At 43.6% G+C, this 22,727-nt stretch overlaps 1 protein-coding gene across 1 annotated transcript in view; it reads left to right on the forward strand.

Annotated features, from left to right (window-relative positions):
* Window positions 1-5,974: 5,974 nt before the first annotated feature.
* Window positions 5,975-22,727, forward strand: part of LOC126259896 (deoxyribonuclease TATDN1) — a 44,827-nt gene continuing 28,074 nt past the window's right edge. Inside the window, exons 1-2 of the mRNA XM_049956976.1 lie at window positions 5,975-6,151; window positions 6,274-6,453. Coding sequence (XP_049812933.1) covers window positions 6,070-6,151; window positions 6,274-6,453 — 262 coding nt within the window. The 5' untranslated portion in view covers window positions 5,975-6,069. The remainder of the gene's footprint in view (window positions 6,152-6,273; window positions 6,454-22,727) is intronic.

Genomic DNA, 22,727 nt, shown 5'->3' on the forward strand with positions numbered 1-22,727 from the left:
TGTTTTTGCGGCATTTCTCAGGCCAAACGTCATAAATAAGCTTTCAAACAAGGCAAAAGGCGTTGTAATGGCTGTCTTCGGAATATCTTTCTCAGCAGCCGGAATTTGTATGTATGCTTTGGCACAATCCAACACACTAAACACCTGTTTGCCATGCAGTGCGTGATTGTAGTCTTTCAGGAGAGGCACTGAATAGCGGTCTAGAATTGTTCTCGCGTTTAAGGCTCGGTAGTCGCCGCTCGGCCGCCACATGCCGTTCTTTTTAGGCACCAAATGCAAGGGTGACGACCACGCCCCACTAGATGGGTGCATAATGCCCTCGGCCAGCATACCATCAAACTCTGCCTTAGCGATCGCGTACCAGTCGGGAGCTAATCGTCTGGGTCTGCATGAAATCGGGGGGCCAGCCTTTGTATTAATGTAGCGTACTGTATCATGACATACCTTTTGTGGGGCCCCTGGAGGCCTCGTGAGAGCAGTGAACCGTATATAGTATAAGTATATAGTTCTGGCAATACCAGCCATGACCTTCTTCTTCCGTGCAGATGCACACATATTCCCCGAACTCTTACGGGACTTGGTAAGAATGTCTTCCTCGTGTAATGAGTGTGTTGGGGTGGGACACTACGAATGTAGTGTGTGGACATACAAGATGAGAATGTGGGTCTCGCGGGAGGCGTGCGCGAGATAGTCCCTGCAGTCCCGCTATCCTCTGTGCATGCGGTGGCTCAGATGGATAGAGCATCTACCATGTAAGCAGCAGATCCTGGGTTCGAGTCCCAGTCCGGGCACACATTTTCACCTGTCCCCGTTGATATATATCAACTCTCGTTAGCAGCTGAAGGTATTAACGTAATTCTAATTTGAATACAGTTTATGTCCATAATTTCAAAGTTTCTGATGTCACTGCCGTCAAACGCCAGTGCCAAACAGTATGAAATAAATATGCTTAATATACAAAGTAGCCATCATACATCAACCACAAATTGCATTGTATGTCCTGCTGCAGCTGACAGCAGCGATGCCCCTTCAATTTACGAACTGTATTGTTACATATCTTACATCTCTGTGGGAATCGCCATCACCAGACTGTGAGCACGGTGCACTTTGCTGTTTATTCTGTTAAAGAAAATAGAGACTGTTGTTTATTTTTTTTACGTTTTTTTTAAAAGAGTGTACTTTGCTCTTTGTATGGAACTGATTCAGACTTTTGCGAACAAAGTTATAGCTTTGCTAAAATAGTATTTGTCGAAATCAATTACATGGATACTGAGGAGCGCTATAAAATGGTGACCTCACAAACAAGTGGAAATATGCACGTGAAAAGACAGAGTCGATCTATACCGTCGGGTTCGAGGACCACGAGAATGTATATACAAGAACAGCTAGTAGGCATTCAAGACGAGCTACAAAGACAAATCAGGAAGTTGCAATCGGCAGTAGAAAAGCAAAATAGTCCATCGATGAGTCCACAGGTGGCTATTGCTGCAAATGTGCAATGATGAGCAAGCTTCAGATGAAAGCACAAATACCACAGTTCCTCCCGGAAAACCAAAACTTTGTTTTGTGAAGCTTGAATTGGCATTCGATCATAATGTAATAACTGATGAACATACGAGGTCTGCAGCACCCATAAACATATTAGACGCCAAAGCTACTATTAAAGCTGCAGACATAATACTTTGGCCCATGACGGAATGGCAATATACATTTTCAAAGAAGTTATTGATCGATAGAATATCTAAACCATTTGAACAATGCATACATCAGATGTTGAAGAATGAACAGATGGGCGACAGGACCCGCTCCGAGTATTGGTGACAACTACATGCCATTGTCAGAAAAGAAAACCTACCAGACATGAGACTGTGGCACAGTTGGCTGGCACAGATGCCCGAAGCACTCAAGGTGACAATAGTTACCTACACAAAAGATGATGTCCAGGTATTGATAACGACAGCAGCCAAATTTTACCCAACAATGGACAATACGTACATGGCATGTATGACATTGGTTGTGGAAGATTGTGAGCAGCAAGCGACAGCAGCTATATTGAGGAGTCAGTGTGGGGATTTGCCCAGACAGCTGGATGAACTCATGGGTATGCTGACACATCACAAAGACAAGTGTCGCAGTTGTTACAGTACAGGAAGAGCTCACCTGGTCAAAAGAAAGATGACAACTGGACTAACAGTGGCAGCCACCACTAGTGGTTCGGCGACAAGACCACGAGATGTACTGGACCATGTGCATACCCAAACGCCAACGGCGGTCGGCAGTAGGCGCGGCAGGCCGTCAGAATCAACAGAAGCGCCTTAAGCAAGGAGGTGAGTACGATGAGGGAACCGGGATGGTGAGTAATTTGTCAATGTTATCCACCCCTTCATAGAGGCTGTATATTAAAGACTTAAGGTCATGTTGTTTCTATCTGATTGACTCGTGGTCAGATGTCAGTGCACTGCCATTCAACGATTATCAGACTACCACCACAACCTCACATGTGCACCTCACTACACCAAATGCGTCACTGACAACGACTTATGGTACCTACGAAACGGAGGGGGTTTAGGATTTAGACGGAGCTGCCACTGCAACTTTGTGTAGCAGAGGCCATATTAGGCACCGACTTACTGTGTAATATGAGGACGAGATAAATATCAGTGCTCCACGGATTAAAAAAGATGATGAAGTTGTCATAGGTACACTTGGAGGAGACATATGTCACACCGCAGGCTTCATGTGCAAGGAGGTGGTATGGGGCGAAAATGGCAGCACAAGGGCATTTCAGCAATTGTTGTCACATAGCACAGTACACCACATTAGAATCATACCCTGTCACTCAGCACCACAATGTTGGTCATTTTAGCCCTAGGCCGAATTCGAGGCTGTGTTAAAAGCAGGTGTGCTACATACCTTCAATAGCGCATTGGCATTACTGTTACACTTAACAAAAAGGAAGGATGGTACTTGTAACCGTTGTGCTGACTATTGAAATTTAAATGCCCGCACGGTTCTAGGCCGTTACCCAGTTCCCTACGACAGAGATTTTACAAATGTCCTCGCAGATTCAACAGTCTTTAGTGTGATTGACTGTAAGAAGGTATACCATCTGATACTAGTCGCAGGGGCGGATATACCAAAGACGGCAGTCACAACACCTTTTGGGTTGCTTGAGTACATCTGAATGCCTTTCGGACTTAAAAACCTGGTGTGGATATGGAAGAGGTTCATGGACAAGATACTATGGGGTTTAAAGTGTTGTTTCGGATACCTAGATGATATATTGGTGTACTCAGAGACAAAAGAGATGCATGAAGAATATCTCAGGTCCGTTTTCGAAAGAACTTATCCATGAGGAGAAATGCATGAGCCGACAGCAGCAGGCGACATTTTTGGGTCACATGGTGTCAGCAGATGGCATACGCCCTCTCGACGGATAAAACAGCCATTGTCGAAGAAATACCTCAACCATCTGATTACCAAGAACTTAGAAGATTTTTAGGGGCAATAAATTTCTACAGTCGACACCTGCCACAGGCACCCGAGTTTCAGGCACCATTGTAGCGGCACTGGCGAGAAAAAACAGGACTGGCAAGCAGTGCTTGAAGTGGTTTCCAGGCATGCAAAAGGCGTTTCACCAAATGAAAACAGGTCTGAAGAAAGCAGTTCTCTCTGCATACCCAGTACTGCAACCAGCGTTGGCTATAGTGGTTGACACAAGTCAACAGGTAATAGCAGCAGCCGTCCATCAATTTGCAGGTAACCACTGGCAGCCTCTGGATTTCTTTTCACGCAAAATCACAGCAGAGCAGGTCAAATGGAGTGCGCATGACAAAGAAATTCTGGCAGTGTACGAAACTGTAAAGTATTTTCGTCGCTGCCTGGAGGCCACAGCAATCACAAACCTACTACATTCGCATTCAGAGAATCCTGCTCTCCACGATAAGCCCAACAACTAGAGTTCATTGGCCAGTTCACGACAGATTTGCGTCCTATTGAGGGGCGGAAAAAGTCACGGCAGGTTTCTGGTCAAGGGTCAATATCATCTCGCAGAAAACCGATTATGAACATTTGGCAGCTGCACAGGCCACGGACCCACTATGAGAATACCAGCAGGACGTCACTACTGGACTGAAACTTCAGTGAATGAGGTTGGCAGGGACAAAAGTTAGCACTTGGTGCGACATATCGTAAGATAAATCTCTACCTTTTGTTCCTGAAAGCTGCGGAAGACGACCTTCGATAGCATTCACGGACTGGCGCACCCCAGTGCAAACAGTGCTGTAAAACTGCTGAAGGAACCATTTTGCGTGGCCAAGAATTAAGAAATATTGCCGTAGGTGGGCAAAAACGTGCATGGCACGCCAAAAATGCACGGTCGGACGACATGTGCACAAACCAATAGGAGAATTTCAACAATCTATGGAGCAGTTCGCACATGTTCACCTAGACATCGTAGGACTGCTGCCGCCCTCAGAAGAGTACCTTATTTGTTTACTTCTGTAGACCAGTTCACCCAATGGGCAGAAGCAGTGCCATTGGTTGTCATATTGGCAGAGATGGCAACTTGGATTGCTTGTTTTGGTTGCCTCCTCCATGTGACAAAATCTGAATCCACCCTATTTTTAGAGATGGCAAAGTTGTGTGGGTTCTGGCACCACCACATGACAGCCTACCACCCTGAAAGTAATGGCATGTTCGAGAGTTGGCACTGGACCTTGAAGGCTGACTTGATGTGCCATGTTGAGAGCTGGACTTCAGCTTTACCAGTGGTATTGGGATTATGGATCACTTGCATACCAGATTTAGGAGCTCCCACAGCAGAGCTGGTTTATGGTGAAGTCCTACACCTGTCATTAGAATTTTTTGCTGCACCATCCGAAGCAACAGCGAGAGACACGTCATTTGTTCTGCAGCAAGTGCGAGAATACATTTCCAAACTACGTCCAGCACCAAGTTCTCGACACCGAGAGGGCACGCATTTTGTGTCCAAAGACCTGGAGCACTGTTCCCATGCGTGGTTATGAACAGATGCAATACGACCACCCCTGCAACCGCCTTATTCTGGGCTATACGTGGTATTAACAAGAGACAGCAACGTGATGAAAATAGAGTTTCATGGAAAGCAGCAAACCGTCTCCATAGACTGAGGGAAACGTGCCCACATACTGTTGCCTAAGGCAGAAGCAGGACAGCAATGACAGATAGAGACGGCTCCTGTACCGCTGGAATGGCAGAAAGAACAGACGACGTAGGTAGAGAGGCTGCTACCCTCAACGAATCCGGCAGGCTTTGTGGAAGAGCCACAGATGCCTCTGAGACATTCTAAAGCTGGCAGACGCATTGCATACAAGTATCCCTACGTTCCCAGAGCTCTGCTCTACCGCAGGAGGGCTGTGGGGCAATCTTCATCATCAGATTGAGCGCACAGTACACGTTGTTGTTTATTCCGTGAAAGAAAACTGGGATTGTTGTTTATTCTTTGTTTATATTTGTTTCTCTTTGTTAAAAAACTTCTGTCCTTGTATGGTAAAGATTCAGCCTTTTGCGAATACAGTTATAGCTTTCCTGAAACAGTATTTGTCGAAATTAATTACATGGATACTGAGGAGCGCTATATCTCAAATGCTCATCAGTGGTCATGTAACATAGACTTCGGTTGTGTAAGTAAGGCAATGGCGCGAATCCTCGGTTATACTTGACCTGTCCTATTTTACGAGTACACATTATGTATATAATGTAATCAAACGGGGCCAAATAAAAATCAGTCAAAATCAGTCAATCAGTGTACTCGCTCTCCTTCGTACGCTGGTATAGTCCACTTATGCCCGACAACAGGCCCAAGTGGCGAATTTTCAGTTAAGTGGGCAGTGTTTTCCATTTAGAAATTCGATGGTGTCAATCGAGCGCCATCACTTTAGCTTTACGTGAAAGCTCGACTTTACGCACATGCACCCGAGAGATATGGAAGTTTACTTCTTTGACATACACCATATCCCCTTGGAATTAGAAAGTATACTATCTTTGTTGCAGAAGCAGGTAAAATAAACATTAAAGTTGGAATGTGGGATGAGAAATATTACAATAGCGTTGGCAGTAAATAAGGTGTTGTCAACAACTGTCAGGATGTGCACCAGCAGAAAGTTTATCGGTCAGTATCAAGAAACACCATTTTTACTCAAGATACTGTTTCTTTTCCATTCCTATATATTGATTAGAGTGTTTGTATTAATTATCTCCAATAATGGTATTAACTTTATGATATGTTAATAGATATTGGTGCGAATCTCACGGACCCAATGTTTAGAGGAATATACCATTCAAAGCGTAAGCACGACGATGATTTTAACAGTGTTCTCGAGCGTGCGTGGAATATAGGTTTGGAGAAAATAATCATTACCGGAGGAAGTTTAAATGAAAGCAAGGAGGCTCTTCAGTTAGCGAACTCGGATGGTAAGTTAATGTAAATCTGTTGTGTACTATTCCCACGCATCACCTTCCTTGTCATCTGAGTTGTGTGTATATAGTTGGTTTGGAAGAATGTATGTCATATTAGACTTAGGAAACAATAGTGCAAATAATAATACCCACCATGAATCACAGTCTGCAAACATGCGACACAGAGGTAAAAAAAAAGAATAAAGAAATTTTAATGTCGAAGTGAAGAGAGCGGTAGTTTTGACATGGTGCAGTAGAGACAAAGGCATGTAATGTATAACCGTTGCTGCTGCGTGAAGTAAGCTCCAAAGCTTTCGGACTATAAATGTGGTTCGTTGGATTTAGAATGCTAGACAGCGATGTTATTAATGCAAGAAGACTATGTTTGAGGTATCAGTCCAATAGGCTCGATAGCATGGCACCTTAAAATTCCAAGGGTGTTCCCAGCAAGAGGCAGTACAGTGTGGCTATCCTCTCTTAGGAAAAAAGAAAATAATATGATTGATGATCTTCATAAATTGAACTTTCATCAACTGCCACTGTGTTTCAAATTTGTTGTGTCTCTTCATTTCACAATGTTTTCGTTGTCACCACCCAATGTTGGGAATTATGATAAATATGAATACATAAAGTATCTCGTGTATTTACCAGGTAGTAAAATAATATACACAGATCTCGTGTAGACTATGTTAGGTTCAGTGTATGCAATATATATAAGAAAGAGGTATCATGATTGATTGATATGTAACCAGAGCCTTCCTGGCATAAATGTTCTCGGGAGTCCAGCCAGATACCATCGTCAAATGCCCACAACGTTTTGACGAATAACCATTCCATCATCATCATCATCAGATGGTGCTGATATAATAGTCTGTCCACTTTCCACCGCTAGTATTTACCCCTTGTAGGTCCAGGTGTGATTCCATGTGCCGATGGTGTGCGGCCCGTCCGGTGGTGGGAGAAGCGGAGGCTGCGTCAAGTGATTTTTTTTTTTTTTTTTTTTTTTTGGGGGGGGGGGGGGGGGCGACGCACTATCTCCTTGGCAGCCATCGCGGAATGATCTCGTGTCCACTGCACCATTGCTCCTGCATAGTGCTTTGTATTATTCCCAGGTCTTACTGAGTTGGTAACCAGTGCCCCTGTTGATTAGGTTGTCTGTTACACAAATTTTTATGGGCTCTTTGAAGATGCAGTCCTAGTAGTTTGTGGAGGCTAGTACTTTTGTCTCATCATAATTAGCTGTGTGTCCAGTGTTTATGCAGTCTTCTACTAGGGCACATTGGCTTGGTTGACCTAGGCAGGTGTAGCATTCATGTTATTTGCATCGATCTCCCAACGTACGAATTGTTTGGCCAACGTAGGATTTGCCACAGCTGCAAGGAATTTTGTATATACCCACTTTCTTGAGACCAATATTGTCTTTCACTGTTCCTAGTACTGCATACTTCTTAGGTGGTGGTTTGAAGACTGTGTCGATCTTGTGTTGCGTCAATAGTCTCCCTATTTTGGATGACATGTTGCTTGCAAGAGGTAGAAATGTCAGGCCTTTTTTCTCATTTCTTTGGTTTGTTCTTCACCTTGGTCCCTACTGCACTTACGTTGTCAGAAGGCTCTTAGGGTTTGGTGGTTGCTGTATCCATTCTTGCGGAACACAGTCTCCAGATGTTTGAGTTCTGTTGATAGCTTCTGTTCATCCGAGATTGTATGCGCTCTGTGTACCAAGGTGTGGAGCATTTCATTTAGCTGAGCCGCGTGGTAACAGCTGGAAGCATGTAGGTATAGGTCAGTGTGAGTGGCCTTGCGATACACACTGTGACCTGGCAAGCCATCTGACCTGTGGTGCACAAAGTCATCAAGAAAGGGTAGTTGTCAATCTTTCTCGATGCCCATAATAAACTGTATGTTATTACAGATCGAATTTAGATGTTGTAAGAATATTTGTAGTTGATCCTTTCCATGTGGCCATATTACAAATGTGTTGTTCACATTTTGGAAGAATCATACAGTCTTCAGTCCGGTGGTTTCCAGGGCTACTTCTTTGAAATCTCCATGAATAGGTTGGCTATCACCAGAGAGACAGGGCTCTCCATGGCCACTTCATTGGTCTGCTCATAGTATAGGCCGCTTAAGACAAAGTATGCAGATGTTGATACATGCCTGAAAAGTTGTCGGTTCTGCCCCGAATTGGTTGATGTTTCTCAGTAATTTTGTGTTTTATTTTGTGAGAAATTGTGCTAGTTTTAGTGCACCCCTTTCTGGAAACTAATTAATGGTTGATAGCATTTATCTGATAGCATTACCACTCACACCAAAAGAATATGTGATTTAAGTGACCTCCTGATGTTGAATCGCACAAAGAGGTTTGATAGTATTAAACGCCTATCCTTTGGAGTTAATTTGTGAAGTTTACATTATGTGAATGGATCCTTATTGTTGATATTAGCTATTATTAACCACATGTCCAATACATAAACTTTGGTTTGAGCAGAGCAAGGTCCACATTACAGTGATCAGTCTCTCTCTATTTTGTGTCTTCTTCTTCCCCTGTCCATGAATTACATGCTCTGACATTAAGATCAGTAATGCGACTGGACCCATTCTGTCAGTAAGCGTCTGTCGTGCACTGCAAGGATGTCCATGTCCTCATTTTGTTGGTGGTGTGGAGTCCAAGTTCACTCAAGATCCATACCGTTGCAGCTAAATCGCCTTGTATTTTACATTCTTAAGATAAGCAATGTTATCTCGCTGTATTGCTGATGTGTAGAGCGCTGATGGTACGCATAATGAGTTGGAAATCACCATGACCTTGTTCAATCCAAGCTGCTTGATGAACTGGAGAGTTGCAGGATGGAAGTTACCGTAGCAATTGTCTCTACAGCATAACAGCATATTCTGCGCTCTCCCAATTCCCCTAACATAAACCTCTGCTAATGTGCTCCACACTGCCTGACCTTACCTTTTCTCTCTTGTGTCCACACTGTGTCTTCCCCATGCAAATCAGTTAGGCTCTACATTCTGAACTCCTTTCTTCTTCTTGTGCAGCCACTGAGTCGTCCAGTAATTGACCTGCCTCACACCATTCTGTCATCACCCATCTACCTCCCTTGCCTCATGCATCCTTCCCTACCACCTTCCTGCCTCAATCTACCCAGGTAACTACTTTTGATAGTTGATATTCAACAATCAGTTTTGCTGCTACTGCAAGTGCAGATGTTTTGTTTGTGTGTGTGTTTGTGTGTGTGTGTGTGTGTGTGTGTGTGTACTAGAAAAGAATAAGAGCTCTGTATTCATACTAGAAAAGAATAAGAGCTCAAAAGCTAGTGTTAACTGTTTCCTGTTATGTGTTTCTGTATGTTGCATACCACTCCTCTAAAGTTAAGTGGTTGCCTTTCCGTTATTGTTATGCCTTAGAAATAAACATTGACATGGTATGGGCTCAGCTGAACTTATCAATACCAGATGTTTTCTTTGTCGTATAAATTAATGGTGTGGCATCTGGCGTTAACAGAAAGAATAGAGAACACAGACAATATTACTTTTATGTCTGTATAGTTTTTGGAATGTAGTGGAGTTGGAATGGCAAACTGATCTGTAATATAGTCTGACATCTAGGTTAGGTTAGAATGTTTCTGTTTGGTTGTGGGTTGGTGAAACCATCAGATGTAAATGTGATATCTTTGAAGTGATGACAGACTGATCTGTGTCATAGCCCAAGATCTATGTTAAGTTGAATGGTGACAGTTTGGTTGTTAATCGAATCTTGAGTGTGTCCATTCTGCTTTGAGATCAGGACTGAAGAAGGCATCATCTACAAATTGTTGATTAGATATTTTTCGTCCATTGGTCATTTCTTTTATCACTTCTGGTAACTGCATTTGCATGGTTGTCTTGAATATGTTGCTAATGTTTGATCTTTCATTTTTGAGGAACAAGTAATGTTCTAACTGATAGTTGGGGAAAGGAATTTCAAAGTGCTGGTTAGCTCAGTTATTAATCTTATTGTGGTGTTCTGACCATTAGGCAGATATTGACATAATATTGGGTCTCCGTTGTTCTGTCTTATGCCAGTCTTTTTTGTTGTTATATAACTTTCAGTCCATAGAACTGGATAGTAAATCAGTGTTCCTTTTAAGTAGTGGTTACTATTCAGCACTCTTTTTGTTTCAAGAGATAAATGATAATTTGTCCAAAGAAGCAACTGTAGCTCAATTAATTGCTAAAGAAGTGGGAGGGGTGGGGGGGGGGCTTCTAGAATTTGTATTCTCTATAACATTAATCAGACACTGTATGTGTAGAGGCAGTTCCATGGCTGCCAAATGCACATTGCAGGAATGCACTGAGAGGCATATCAGTGCCCATCATGGTATCTGTGCTCATAGTCCCTGATCTTGCCCACAGTCAGTTCTGCAGCCTCATCCAGGGCAGAATGGTGGTTGGCATATCCCCGCAGCATAGCGTGACTGTGGACGTCTTTCGAAGATTCGCTGCTCTTGTTGAGTGCAATTGATGGCTGTGGTGATGGTGAGTAGGCAGTAGTTCCAACAGCGACATAGAGTAAAACCCTAGGGGTGATCCTAGAGTACAGCCGGTAAGGCGGTACATGCACTGCCAAGGAGTGATGGCATCACGTGTCCTGCTCTCAATTCGAACAGCTTGCATGCTGTTAGATAGATTAGTTCTATGTCCATAGAAGATCTGCCGGGCCCTCATCTTCAGTCAGTCACCATTGTGACTGGCAGGAATATTATCTTGCAGAGTCGAAGGTCAACCCACATCCGGATGGCTGCAGATTGCAGAAGTAGGCTTCAAATTGGCAGTGGCTGGCAACACTGCATCGTATCTCAACAGGTCGTCCTGGAACTAAGGAACATGGCCTCCAGCCAATTTCAGTGATGCAGATGGAATGACCAGACTGATACTGAGTGGGAGGAAGAGGAGGGTTATATTGTGGTAAATGATGTGATTCCCTCATACAGGTGACCAGATATGCTTCAGTTTTTGGAACCTGTCAACATTCTCTCCTGGACTAATGTTTAGTTACAGAGCATTCTTTTATGTATGGTTCACAGCCTGAAAGGTGTTCTTGCATAGCCCTTAGATGCAGTTACTCCATGCTGCCCCATTAATAGAATATCATTATGCCTTCTTTGCAATGATGTCACGGTGCTGAATCATGTGTTCCTGACAATCTTGCACAGTCTGTGGCAGTGTGCTTGCTTGTCTGTGTTCCAGTGCCCCCAGGTATTAATATTTGTACACACCCATTGCATGCTGGGCAGGTGTGCTATGTCTGACATCATTCGAGTCAGCTCAGAGATTTTTATTCTCCACTCTAATACTATTTTGCTGTGCAACATTCTCCCATTTTTTATAAAATTTGATCCGAATTTGTGCACACTCATCCTCCCTCTTACTAACTAAAATAGGTGTTCACATCTTCATCATTAATTCGCTCATCATTGGGTATCTTTTCCCTCTAATTACATCTAATTCCACAAAACATAAACCCTCACACGTATTTCCTTAATCTATTACCCTAATCCCCAGACAACTCTTTATCCTTTATTTGCGTAGATCTATGATTAGACTCACTCACATGAGTAAACCAGGCAACTGGTAACTGATTGACAGGTAATTCTGGGTGTCATTCAGTCTTTTGTTTGCAAAAAAATACAAATGACACAAATGTTGAGCAGAGTTGCTGCAGTACTGGTAGCTGAAATGCTTATATTCACAATGTAGTTATCCTACTTCTCTTAGTACTGCTGAATGTGTTGCAACACCTGTTCTGGCAGAAATATGCCTCTTCTGTGATGCTATCATTCAAAAACTTAAACCAAATGAGGTGGTGCAGTGTTTAGTACACTGGACTCGCATTTGAGAGGATGATGGTTCAAACCTGCGTCTGGCCATTCTGATTTAGGTTTCACATGATTTCCCTAAATGCTTCAGGCAAATGCCGGGATGGTTCCTTTGAAAGGGCATGGCTGATTTCCTTCTCTGTCCTTCCCTAATCCGAGGTTGTGCTCTGTAGCTAATGACCTCGTTGTTGACGGGACGTTAATCACTAATCTCCTCCTCCAAAAATCTAAAATTCTGAACTGGCAGCATCTTCAATTTCTTCTGTGGCCAAACATCGAAGATTGTGTCAATTTGATCACTGTTGTATCCATAATTGTGGCTGGAAGTGGAAGATTTTTCTGGCTGTGTCACAAACTGTACCATTTGTGGGAATGCCACTGTTACTTAGTCCCATCTTAGTCGAACCCTCCGGCTTCCCGTTCTCATAACAATTCAGAGTTACAACCTGTGGAGTAAATACCAAATAAATCCAATGTGCGCACATTATCCAATGTGCGCACATTCTCCGAAAATGTGGATGGGGGTTAGTACTTGGATACTCTGTTGCTTCAGATTTCCATAGGAACAGGTGCATCTCATATGCCAGTGTGTTAGTCCAAACCACCCTTGTTGGACAGACCATGTTACTCTCTTGCTGGAAACACCACAGCTCTTCAAAGGACATTGGAAAATCAATTCCCCCGTTTTCAAGACAATTAGCACTTCACTGGTTCATACCTGTACCCAGTTTCATGCTGCGCAACGTTTCATCAGCTAAGGCATATAGCAAACATTGATATTGTGCATTCGAGCCTGCAGCTGGAAAATGTGCCAACACATGCAACCTTTTGCCTTCCATAATGTCTTCGATTACTGACTTGTGATAAAATGGTGCCAAACTGCCGTCAGTTGGTTATGTGCAATAACTTTTGGGCTCTCCACAGTCAGGTAGGAACTGCTGCAGTGGCAATAGTGTGGAGCTCAATTGCCTGTGTATGACATGGAATAGAGCTCCCTGCAATGTAGTTGCTTCTAACCTTGCATCATTTATACTTTCCACGAAAACCCATGGTAATCTGGCTACAGCTACTCACTCATCCTGTGTGTTCTATTGGTTCTGTACCTTTCTAGATCACTATTTACATTCTACTTTGTGCCTTTTGTATATTGCATCAACTCTGTTGCCAACTCTCATACCATCCTCATATTATTCAGTGCATTCTGCTCAATGTTGACCAGTTTGCTAGTACGAAAGTCTACCTTGTACTTAGTAGCCTCCGCTACCATTTGCACCTGCCCCACCGTGTTGTTCAAATTATGAATATCCCCGTTGTCTGCTGTCACAAACTCTGTTTTCAACAGTTTCCCACATGCATTTACCCATCTTCTCTTTTTCCAAACTAGTGATATCAGCATCAGATCAGTCACCTACTCCTTCTGTTTACTATAAGAGCTGTAATCTGCAGTATTATTAGTGAACTTCTGCTAGAATTCTCCTTTTTCTGTACCTCTTCCTACAGTTCCAAAAAGATACCTTCCAGACATTGAAAGTTGGTCTAAACGCTGATCGATGATTTGTTAACAATATATCCTCTTGCCTTGAGAACACTACTCTAGATTCAACAGGCTGGTTCTGTAATCCACCACTTCTTCCCTCTGCAAGAGGTGTGCATCAGCAAGATTGCCAAATTATTTCTAGCTGCCCCTGCTGGCACACCATCTGAGCTGCATGTATCCTGATCATTCTTAACTACTGACTCCTTTGCTCTTGTATTGTCTGTCACCTGCAGTGATGGAATCTGTGGCAGAGCATGTACCCCTCCACTGAAAGAATTGACTTGGTTGATGTGAAGAACTTCTCATCACTTCCCCTCCCTTATTAAAAAGAAATGCAGATGCATAAGAAGAACGCTATAAAAAATATAATAATATCGACTCCCAACCTAATCAGCACACAACAAGCAAAAAACTGCCAAAGCACAGTAGTATGAACCCCAGTGGTTCAGAAACAAGACAAAAATGCATATTGAGATAAAAGAAACTAAATACTGTTTACCTATCATGCAGTCTTAGATCATATGGCATGCTGCATGTATTCTAATCATTCTTAACTACTGGCTTCGTTGGTATCATATTCTATATCACCTGCAGTGATGGAATCTGTGGCAAAGTGTTTGCCACTGCACTGAATGGTTTGACTTGGCTGACATGAATAATAAATGTCTCCATTGGAAGCTGCTCCTTCACATGTATCAGTGATTTCACTTCTATCACTTTGTATGCACCATGATAGTTAGTTAAAAACTTCTGTGTTGTGTTCTATGGTATATAAGGGTTTGTCACTAAACCCTGCCGGCCACCTCAGTATAGCGACAGTTTCCCAGTACATTGCCACAGCCATTCCTGACAACCTTTTGCCAAACCTCTCTTGCACACTTGTTCACCAATTCATCATTAGCACCTAATTTAGGTTTCAGAACCTTGAAAAGAGATGGCATGTTCCTACCCTATACCACCCCATATTGTGAAAGAACTGTACGTAAGTGTACTTCACAATTACTTGTGGAGATGACATATTTAAGATATGTATCTTGATTGTCATGCTGATTATTTATGTAAAGAACATTTTAGAAACTCTGCACTGAACCCTCTCAGTACACCCATTCACTTGTGGATGGAAAAGACTAGTGCAAAGTTTTCAGATATGAAGCAGGTGACACCACTGCCTCAACACATCTGATATAAAATTTGTAGCCCTTTGGGGCTCAGCATTCATTTGCTGGGTACAGGCTTTGCAACACTGGGGTTACAAAGCTGGGGGCTGGTAAGCACTGTCAATCCTCAGTCACCGTAAGCTCTGAGCGTGCTTCAGCACGGAAGTGGAACATTGTGTCTCACAGGGAATGAGGATCTTACTTGACCACCTGGATTACAAGATACATATGTGTTTAAAAACCACACGTCTCAAGGTTTGCTGTGTGCCAGTGAGATGTAATGCTGTTGAGGTAGAACAGTCATTAGTGGGCAACTTCTGGGGAAGCTGCTGCATCTAGGTTGTATAAGGCTACTCAGGCAAGTGGGGTTCTGGCAAGTGCACCCTTATTTCCCTAGCTGCTCAAGGGACCAAGATAGAAACTTGAAATCTCCTCTGTCACGCTCCAGTGGTATGGGTGGGCTGCTGGTAGGTATCAATGCACAATGTAAGAGACCTCATGTGACAAGTCCTCCAGATTCTAAATTTCTTCTGGGTACTTCCCTATTTTGTAACAGAATGCATGTTGTATGTCAGAAAGTGCTTTTTGTAGAAAGGAATGTTTCAGCAAGCTCAGTAGCACGACATTCCCAGAGCATGTGAAGGGGGTATCCGTTGTTTCAGCATGTGGCCCTATGTCTCCAACTCAATAAGCAGTTTTAAATGCCAGTGCTTTGGGCCCACCACCTTAGGATGTAAGGGAGAAGCTATTTGTGACTAATGTGGAAAAGCTGTCCACAAAGCAGTCAGTTGTTCGTCTCCTCTGAAGTGTGTGAACTGCTGAACTGCTCTGGGGATCATGCTGTCTAGAGTAGAGACTGCAGAACAACAAAGCAAATCCTGTTCCTGTGTGGTGAGGCCAAAAAGATGTATAAGGCCATGCTGCTCCCCCCCCCCTCTCCACCCCTCCCCCTGGTCCCCAAAACACACACACACACACACACACACACACACACACACACACACAGGCTACCTCAGTTTCTTCATCTTTTAAAAAACCTGTTCGGAAAAGGCCATGGTTGCCAACGTTGTGGGGCTACCTGCCCCTCCCATGGCTTGGTCTAGTCCAGTTTCTAGCATTGCTGCTACCTCTGCTGCAGTTTTGACTCCAAAGCCTCCCAAAGCTAAAAAATCAAAGGCAAATCATCAATCACTGACTGGGATGGGAAGTAAACAGTCTGGCAGTGTCAACATCCTTCTATCTGACGTCATTCATGATTCGTCTTCTGAACCTATGGACCTTGTGTCAGTCAGCCTGGGGGGGGGGGGGGGGGCACTCATCTTGCCCAAAGAGTGAGCCTGCACCCATTGTGTGGGCAATCCTCCCTGACGGAAAGACAGGTGAAAGTGCAACCACAGTGATAAATGGCTTCCATACTACAGTGGAACGTTAATGTGTTCAGAACTCATGTGGAGGAACTTAAATTCCTAACACAAGAATACCCCTATGCTTGTTTTTTGCAGGAAGTGCATTTTAAAGCATCTGATGCCCCTGTACTATGAGGCTGTACTATCCATTGCAGTGATGGCCTGACTGGGGAAAGACCTAAGGGAGGAATTGCTGGATTTGTCAATAATGTGCACCACTCCTAGAACTCCCCCGGCCATTTCTCCTACCAGGAGACTTCAGTGCCCATTATGTATTGTGGGCCTCAACCCCTACTTGCCACCAGATTTTGGAGAGCACCATGACACCTCAGGAGCTGTGCATCCTCAACACAGGGACTCCCACTCATTTCTGTACTACTACTACTACTACTACTACTACTACTACTACTGTGTCATCCTCATCCATCAATTGCTCATTCTGCTCTCCAGCCCTTGAGGACTCTGATCAGTGGGAAGTCATTGATGACCTTCATTCTGGTGACCAGTTCCCACTCTGAACACGGCTGCTGGATGGAGCAGGCCCTGAAAGAATGTAGCCGTGATGGATGATCAGCAGAGCCAACTGAATGCTGTTCAGCCAGATGATTGTGTTTGAATGCCACAACAGCATCTGGTAGTTGGGAGCCCGCATCACAAAAGCGATCCACCATGCCACTGACATCTTTATCCTGAAGCCCTCAGGTCATCATCAGTGGCAACCTGTCCCTTGCTGGATTGAAGAGTGCCGTTCAGTAAGCTGGGTCAGGCATGCTGCCCTGCGATGGTTTAAGTGCCACCCAATGGTGAAGAACCTCACAACCTTTGATTGGCGAGGAGAGCAAGAAAAGGTCGTGGCAAGCATTTGTGCATTCTTTATCGATGTTTCCACCTGTTCAGCTGCAGTTTGGGAAGCCATCAGGAGGATTTCTAGTGCAGGCAGTCTGTTACCTTTAGAAGCTTTGTTGAAACACAGGTGTCTCAAAAACAACAGCTGGAGACATTGCACAGATAATGGCAGAGCATTTTGCACTGGCTACTGCCACTGGCAGCCAGGATCCAGTGTTCTGTCATTACCATCCCACCATGGAGAGGGTCAAGTTGAACTTCAAATCCACCAGTCATACAACTGCCGATTCTCCATGTGGCAGCTGGATACGGCATCTGGTCATGACCAAATCCAATACAGGATGCTACAGCTCTTGCAAACAGTGCCAGAGGAAATCCTCTTACAATTTTTTAATTTGATATTGCTGACAGGTTAATTTTGTGGCTTGTGGTGAGGGGCAATTTTAATACCTCTCCTCAAGCCAGGAAAGTACCAAATGTGTCCCAGTAGTTATTAGAGTGTCGTCTTAACAAGCTGTTTGGGAAAGACCCTAGAGTGTATGGTCAATCGTCATCTGGTTACTTTATTATAGACACGGCAGCTTCTTAGCTGTTCTCAGTGGGTATTCAGATGTCGTTCAACTGCTGACAACATGACCCTGCTAGAGGTGGAAATCCAGCAGCCTTTCCCATGCAAACAGCATTGCTAGGGGTATTTTGTGACACTGATGAGGCCTATGACACTACTTGGAGACACAGTATTCTTAATCAGCTGTACCAATAGGGATTTTGTGGCCACCATTCCATCTTCATTTGATACTTCCTGTCAAGATCCCTTTTTAGATTGGTGACATGCTGTCGGATTGTTTTGTGCAGGAGAATAGTGTTACTAAGGACAGTGTTTTAGGTATAACAACTCTTTGCCATAGCCGTTAACAGTATAACATCCAGTGCTCCTTATTTGTGATATCCTTCTCTTCCTCCAATACAGCATCAGCGAGTTTTCAGTTGCAACTTACAGTGAAGAAGTTGGAGGAGTATGCTGCAAAGCTCGGTTTACTTTTACTGCAGAGGGGAGGGAGAGAGAGAGAGAGAGAGAGAGAGAGAGAGAGAGAGAGAGAGAGAGAGAGAGATTTCTGGGCCTCATTTTTCACTCAAAACTTTTGTGGTTACCACACTTAAAGGACCTGAAGGCAAGGGTCTAGAAGGCACTGAACATCTTGAAGTGAGTCAGCCACAGGTTCAGGGGAGTGGACAGAGCCTCTCTGCTCCAGTTCTATAGGGTCTTCTCACAATCGTGGCTGAACTATGAGTGCACAGTGTATGGGTCAGCAATGCCTTATTAAGTACCTGAAGATCATTGATGCTATACGCCATGAAGAGATTGGGCTGGCCATTGGCATTTACAGGACCAACCACTTACCATCTGGCAGAAACTGCACCTGATTCATAAAGCTGGTAAGTTTCTTACTACTTGGACTTCCCTACCATACCACACCATTCCATTGATTGTTCAGCTGCGAAAGCCATGTTACCAACTCTCCCCAGGCAACTAGGATGTTTGGGATCTGCGCAAAGTATGTGCTGCAATCTCTTGGTGTGGGGTTTGTTCATGCTCAAATCCAGGCTTTTAGCTGACAGCCACCCTGGTTACTGGTTACTGCAGAGGCCGAGATTGATTTTAGATTTAGTGGATTACAGTAGAGATGACACTCTTGCTTAAGTTTTTAATACATTATTTTATGAAATTTTAAAAGAGCGCTACAACTCCAGCAGCATTTATGGATGGGCTTAAAGAGGAGGACTCCATTGGTTGCTCTTTGTTTTCCCTGATCATGTCCTCAAGTTCAGATTGCCTCACAAGTTTACTGTATTCGACATGAAATTATAGATGATCTTGCGGGCACTGAAGCAGATTAGATGTGTTATGGGTCCTAAATTCCTTGTCTGTTCAGATTCCCTGAGTGCCCTTTTCTCTCTACAATGCTTGTACCCAGCATACAAACTAGTCCAGAATATCCAGGATGCTCTCCTCTGACTGCAAAGGCTAAGAAATGAGGTGTATTTCTGCTGGGCACCAGGGCACACGGGTATTGCAGGGAACGAAAGGGCAGATGTAACAGCGAAGGGGGCATGTTCCAATCCTCTGTTAGTTCTGTGTGCCATTCCCCTGCATACTATTGCCCCATTGTTGAGGTACAAAGATTTTAGGGGGAGGTTCTTAATATGTTAACAGGGTGACTGGCTTGCTGTAATTTATAGCCAGTGACATTTCCTCTGCCGTTGTTTTAGCTCCTCTGTTATTTTATTTATGGTTTAATCCCAGGTACAGTACATTTCACCCGGTCTCTGTTGTCTTAAGTCATGTGAGGTAGAGTGAATATGTGAGTCAACACGAGTGAGAGGGGAGTGAGTAAGTGTCGTTTTGTAGGTTTACTCCTCACTGTGTGATAACATTTTTGACCATTTTATCCACATTAGTTTTGTTTAATATTTCTAAGGACAGTGATAATCTCACCATTGAGCACATATCAACTCTATGCAAGCGTGCACATGCCCCCCCCCCCCCCCCCCACACACACACAGGTAAAAGGTGTACCCAGATCTGTAATTATAATATCAGGAATGCCAAATTTTAACATCCGATAGTTAACCATTGCGTTTGCCACTGTGCTTGCTCCCTGGTCCAGAATTGCCACTGTTGCTATGAATCAGGAAAAATGGTCTGTTATTGTCAGAATATATTTATTTCCAGCTGCTGTCCTGTTAAGTGTTCCAACTATATACAATCCGAGCATTTCAAAGGGATTCAGTGCTTCCTGCAATCTTTGCAATGGAATACACTGGTGGCTAAGATCCGCTCTTTGCACACGTGACACACAGTCTTTCACGTACTCTTATGAATATCTTATTTTCTAGTTCTCCACCAAAAATTCTCAGCTTCGTTCCTATCTGTTGTTCTACACCCAACATGGCCATTTCAAACTTCTGCATAGCAAGCCATCATGCATCTCAAACTGTGGCTGTGACCCAAATACCTGACAGTCTACATCTGCTGTTTGTGCCGTCGGCCACTCTGACAAGCTTTTTCCTAGTGCTTGCAGAGCTCCAATCTTCACGCTTAGTGTGTCCACATTTGTGTGCTTTTCCTCAGGTCTGTGCTCCACCTCATAATTAAACTTGCTTAGCTTCAATGTACACCATGACAACCTACCTTTCCATTGAAAATGTTTAACTTCCTCACATATGCTGTTGGTCCACTTCTGGATACTCAACCTGTCAGTATTGTCTTCCTCTAAGATACTGAAACTGGCAACCATTAGCCCATACCAAAATTGTCCAACTCTCTGGAACCATAGATCCAACATCTGTATGCATGATATGTTCTATGCCCCTGCACACCATACAATTGACTTATCTAATTCCTCATTGTGGTTAAGTAGTTCTACCATGCACAGTTCCCTTGGTAAACCTGTACCTACACTGACTCAGATCAATTTTGCTGTCCTTTGCTGGTATGTTATCTCACAAATTAATCTTCAGTGTAATTGTACACAGTTTAGTTGACAACATCTTTATGGCAGGAGCACGTTGCAACATTGTTTCACTAGCAACTCTCTCCCCTAGCCTAAAGCAAGATCGATAAAACTTAATTGTATGCCATGAAAGGTCAATTACAGTGTGAAGTTTTTCCAGAAAATCAAGACCGGGAATTGCACAGTTCTCCTCACCAATATGTGACAACAGTTCAGTATGCCCCTCAAAACTCTTATCTCCAATGTTGAAGGTGAGCAGTGTTGTTCTCGGTGATTCTTCCACCTTATTGTTATCCGCTCTACATAACCTATACTGTGGAGACTGAAGCCTCTCCCTACCCACGAGGTCCAGACTAACAACTGGCATACGTCCACCTGTGCCCACCAAGAATTTATGTTTACTGTGCCAAGCAAGCAATAATTTGTCTCTGCACACATCCTTGAAGTGTACTGTTTTGTTGGAAATGGAATTCGATGTTAAGGCATTTGCATTTGACAAACATTTTCTTTGATTCCATTTATCCTGGTTCCTACTCTTGCAGTCACATGCCCTAAGCCCAACTTACCACACTCAGCACATTACAGCTGATGACATTGCTTTGTTATGTGGCCCACCAGTCCAATTGACACTTAACGTCAGAGGAGAAGACACCATGATCACTCCATTTCTGAGTTGCAACATCAATCCCACAAATCACTAGGATTTTCCATCTTCACCTATTGCAACATATCCAACAAAATACCCCTTATGAATATGTACAAGGTTTTATTCTCTGCTTCCCACATGACAACTTCCTTTATGAATTCTGTCAGAGACTGTCTCAACCAACTCATTGTGCTTCTGTATTAACCCAGTGAGTTTTTCCCTGAAAAACTTGATGGGTCTATTCTGCTTATGGTATTCCTGGACAAGCCCATCAGCCACCTGGTGAAATGTGTGTGTCCTAAGTGTTTCATGGTACTGACAAATGTTTTAGCATCACCCACTAATTGTAACTTAGCCATGCACATTCACATTTCCTCGAGACCATTTCCCTAATGTAGTTGTTGCCCTCATATTAACGAAGACTGACACGTTTCTGGGAGTCTTTCCAGAAAAAGGCGTAATGAGACTGTCTGCCATAGGATCAATGGATGGGACAGGTATGTGCACAAGGTCTTGGCGTCCACTCTCTGGGATTGCATCTGCCCATTCACAATTTGTAACACTTCCATTTCCTTCTGCAACTCCTCATTAACTTGGTTTTGATATACTTTACACCAGAGTAACGTGGCTACCTGATTCTTCAGAACTAAAATTACTTCATTTAAAGTCACTGCATGCATTTCTGGTCATTGTATGACTCACAGGATGTATGAGAACCCAGTACACTGACACTGCATGAATAAGCAAAGCAATTACACTAACCCTTCTTAGATGTCATGGCTCGACAGGACGCGCTGCCGTAGTAGAGGGTAATTCATGCCCCAACAATTTACAATACTGGCACTTTCTCAATGGTAAATATTCCTCTCTACACCCCAGAACTGCTCCAGATCTGCAGATTCCCTTGGTCTAAACGGTGCCTCTCTTAAGTTCATATGAATATCTTGTTGACTCAATAGAAGAAAAAAGGAAACAGGCCATCAAAAATTGGTCACTCACCACATCACATAATGACAGATATCAGTGGTGGTGACTGATGAGTAGGTGTGATTCCTCTACACGAGCAGCAGTTGACATAAACACTTCCAACTACAAAATATAGGGGTTCAATGGCTGTGGCCCCCTGCAAGGGTCCAGGATGGATGAGAGGAGGTGTAGTGGGGAGGACCGGTGCCATGCCCAATGCATCAGTGAGACAGCATTAAATTAAGATCCATTTATTGCTGAGAGTTTTACAGTGATTCAGTGTGGCTTAGTTGCAGCTGTCCTGCGTCTGCATCGCAGGAACACGCTGAGTGCCACATCAGCGCCTGTCATGGAA

This window comes from Schistocerca nitens, chromosome 5, assembly GCF_023898315.1.
Source record: "Schistocerca nitens isolate TAMUIC-IGC-003100 chromosome 5, iqSchNite1.1, whole genome shotgun sequence".
Classification (NCBI taxonomy): Eukaryota; Metazoa; Arthropoda; class Insecta; order Orthoptera; family Acrididae; genus Schistocerca; species Schistocerca nitens.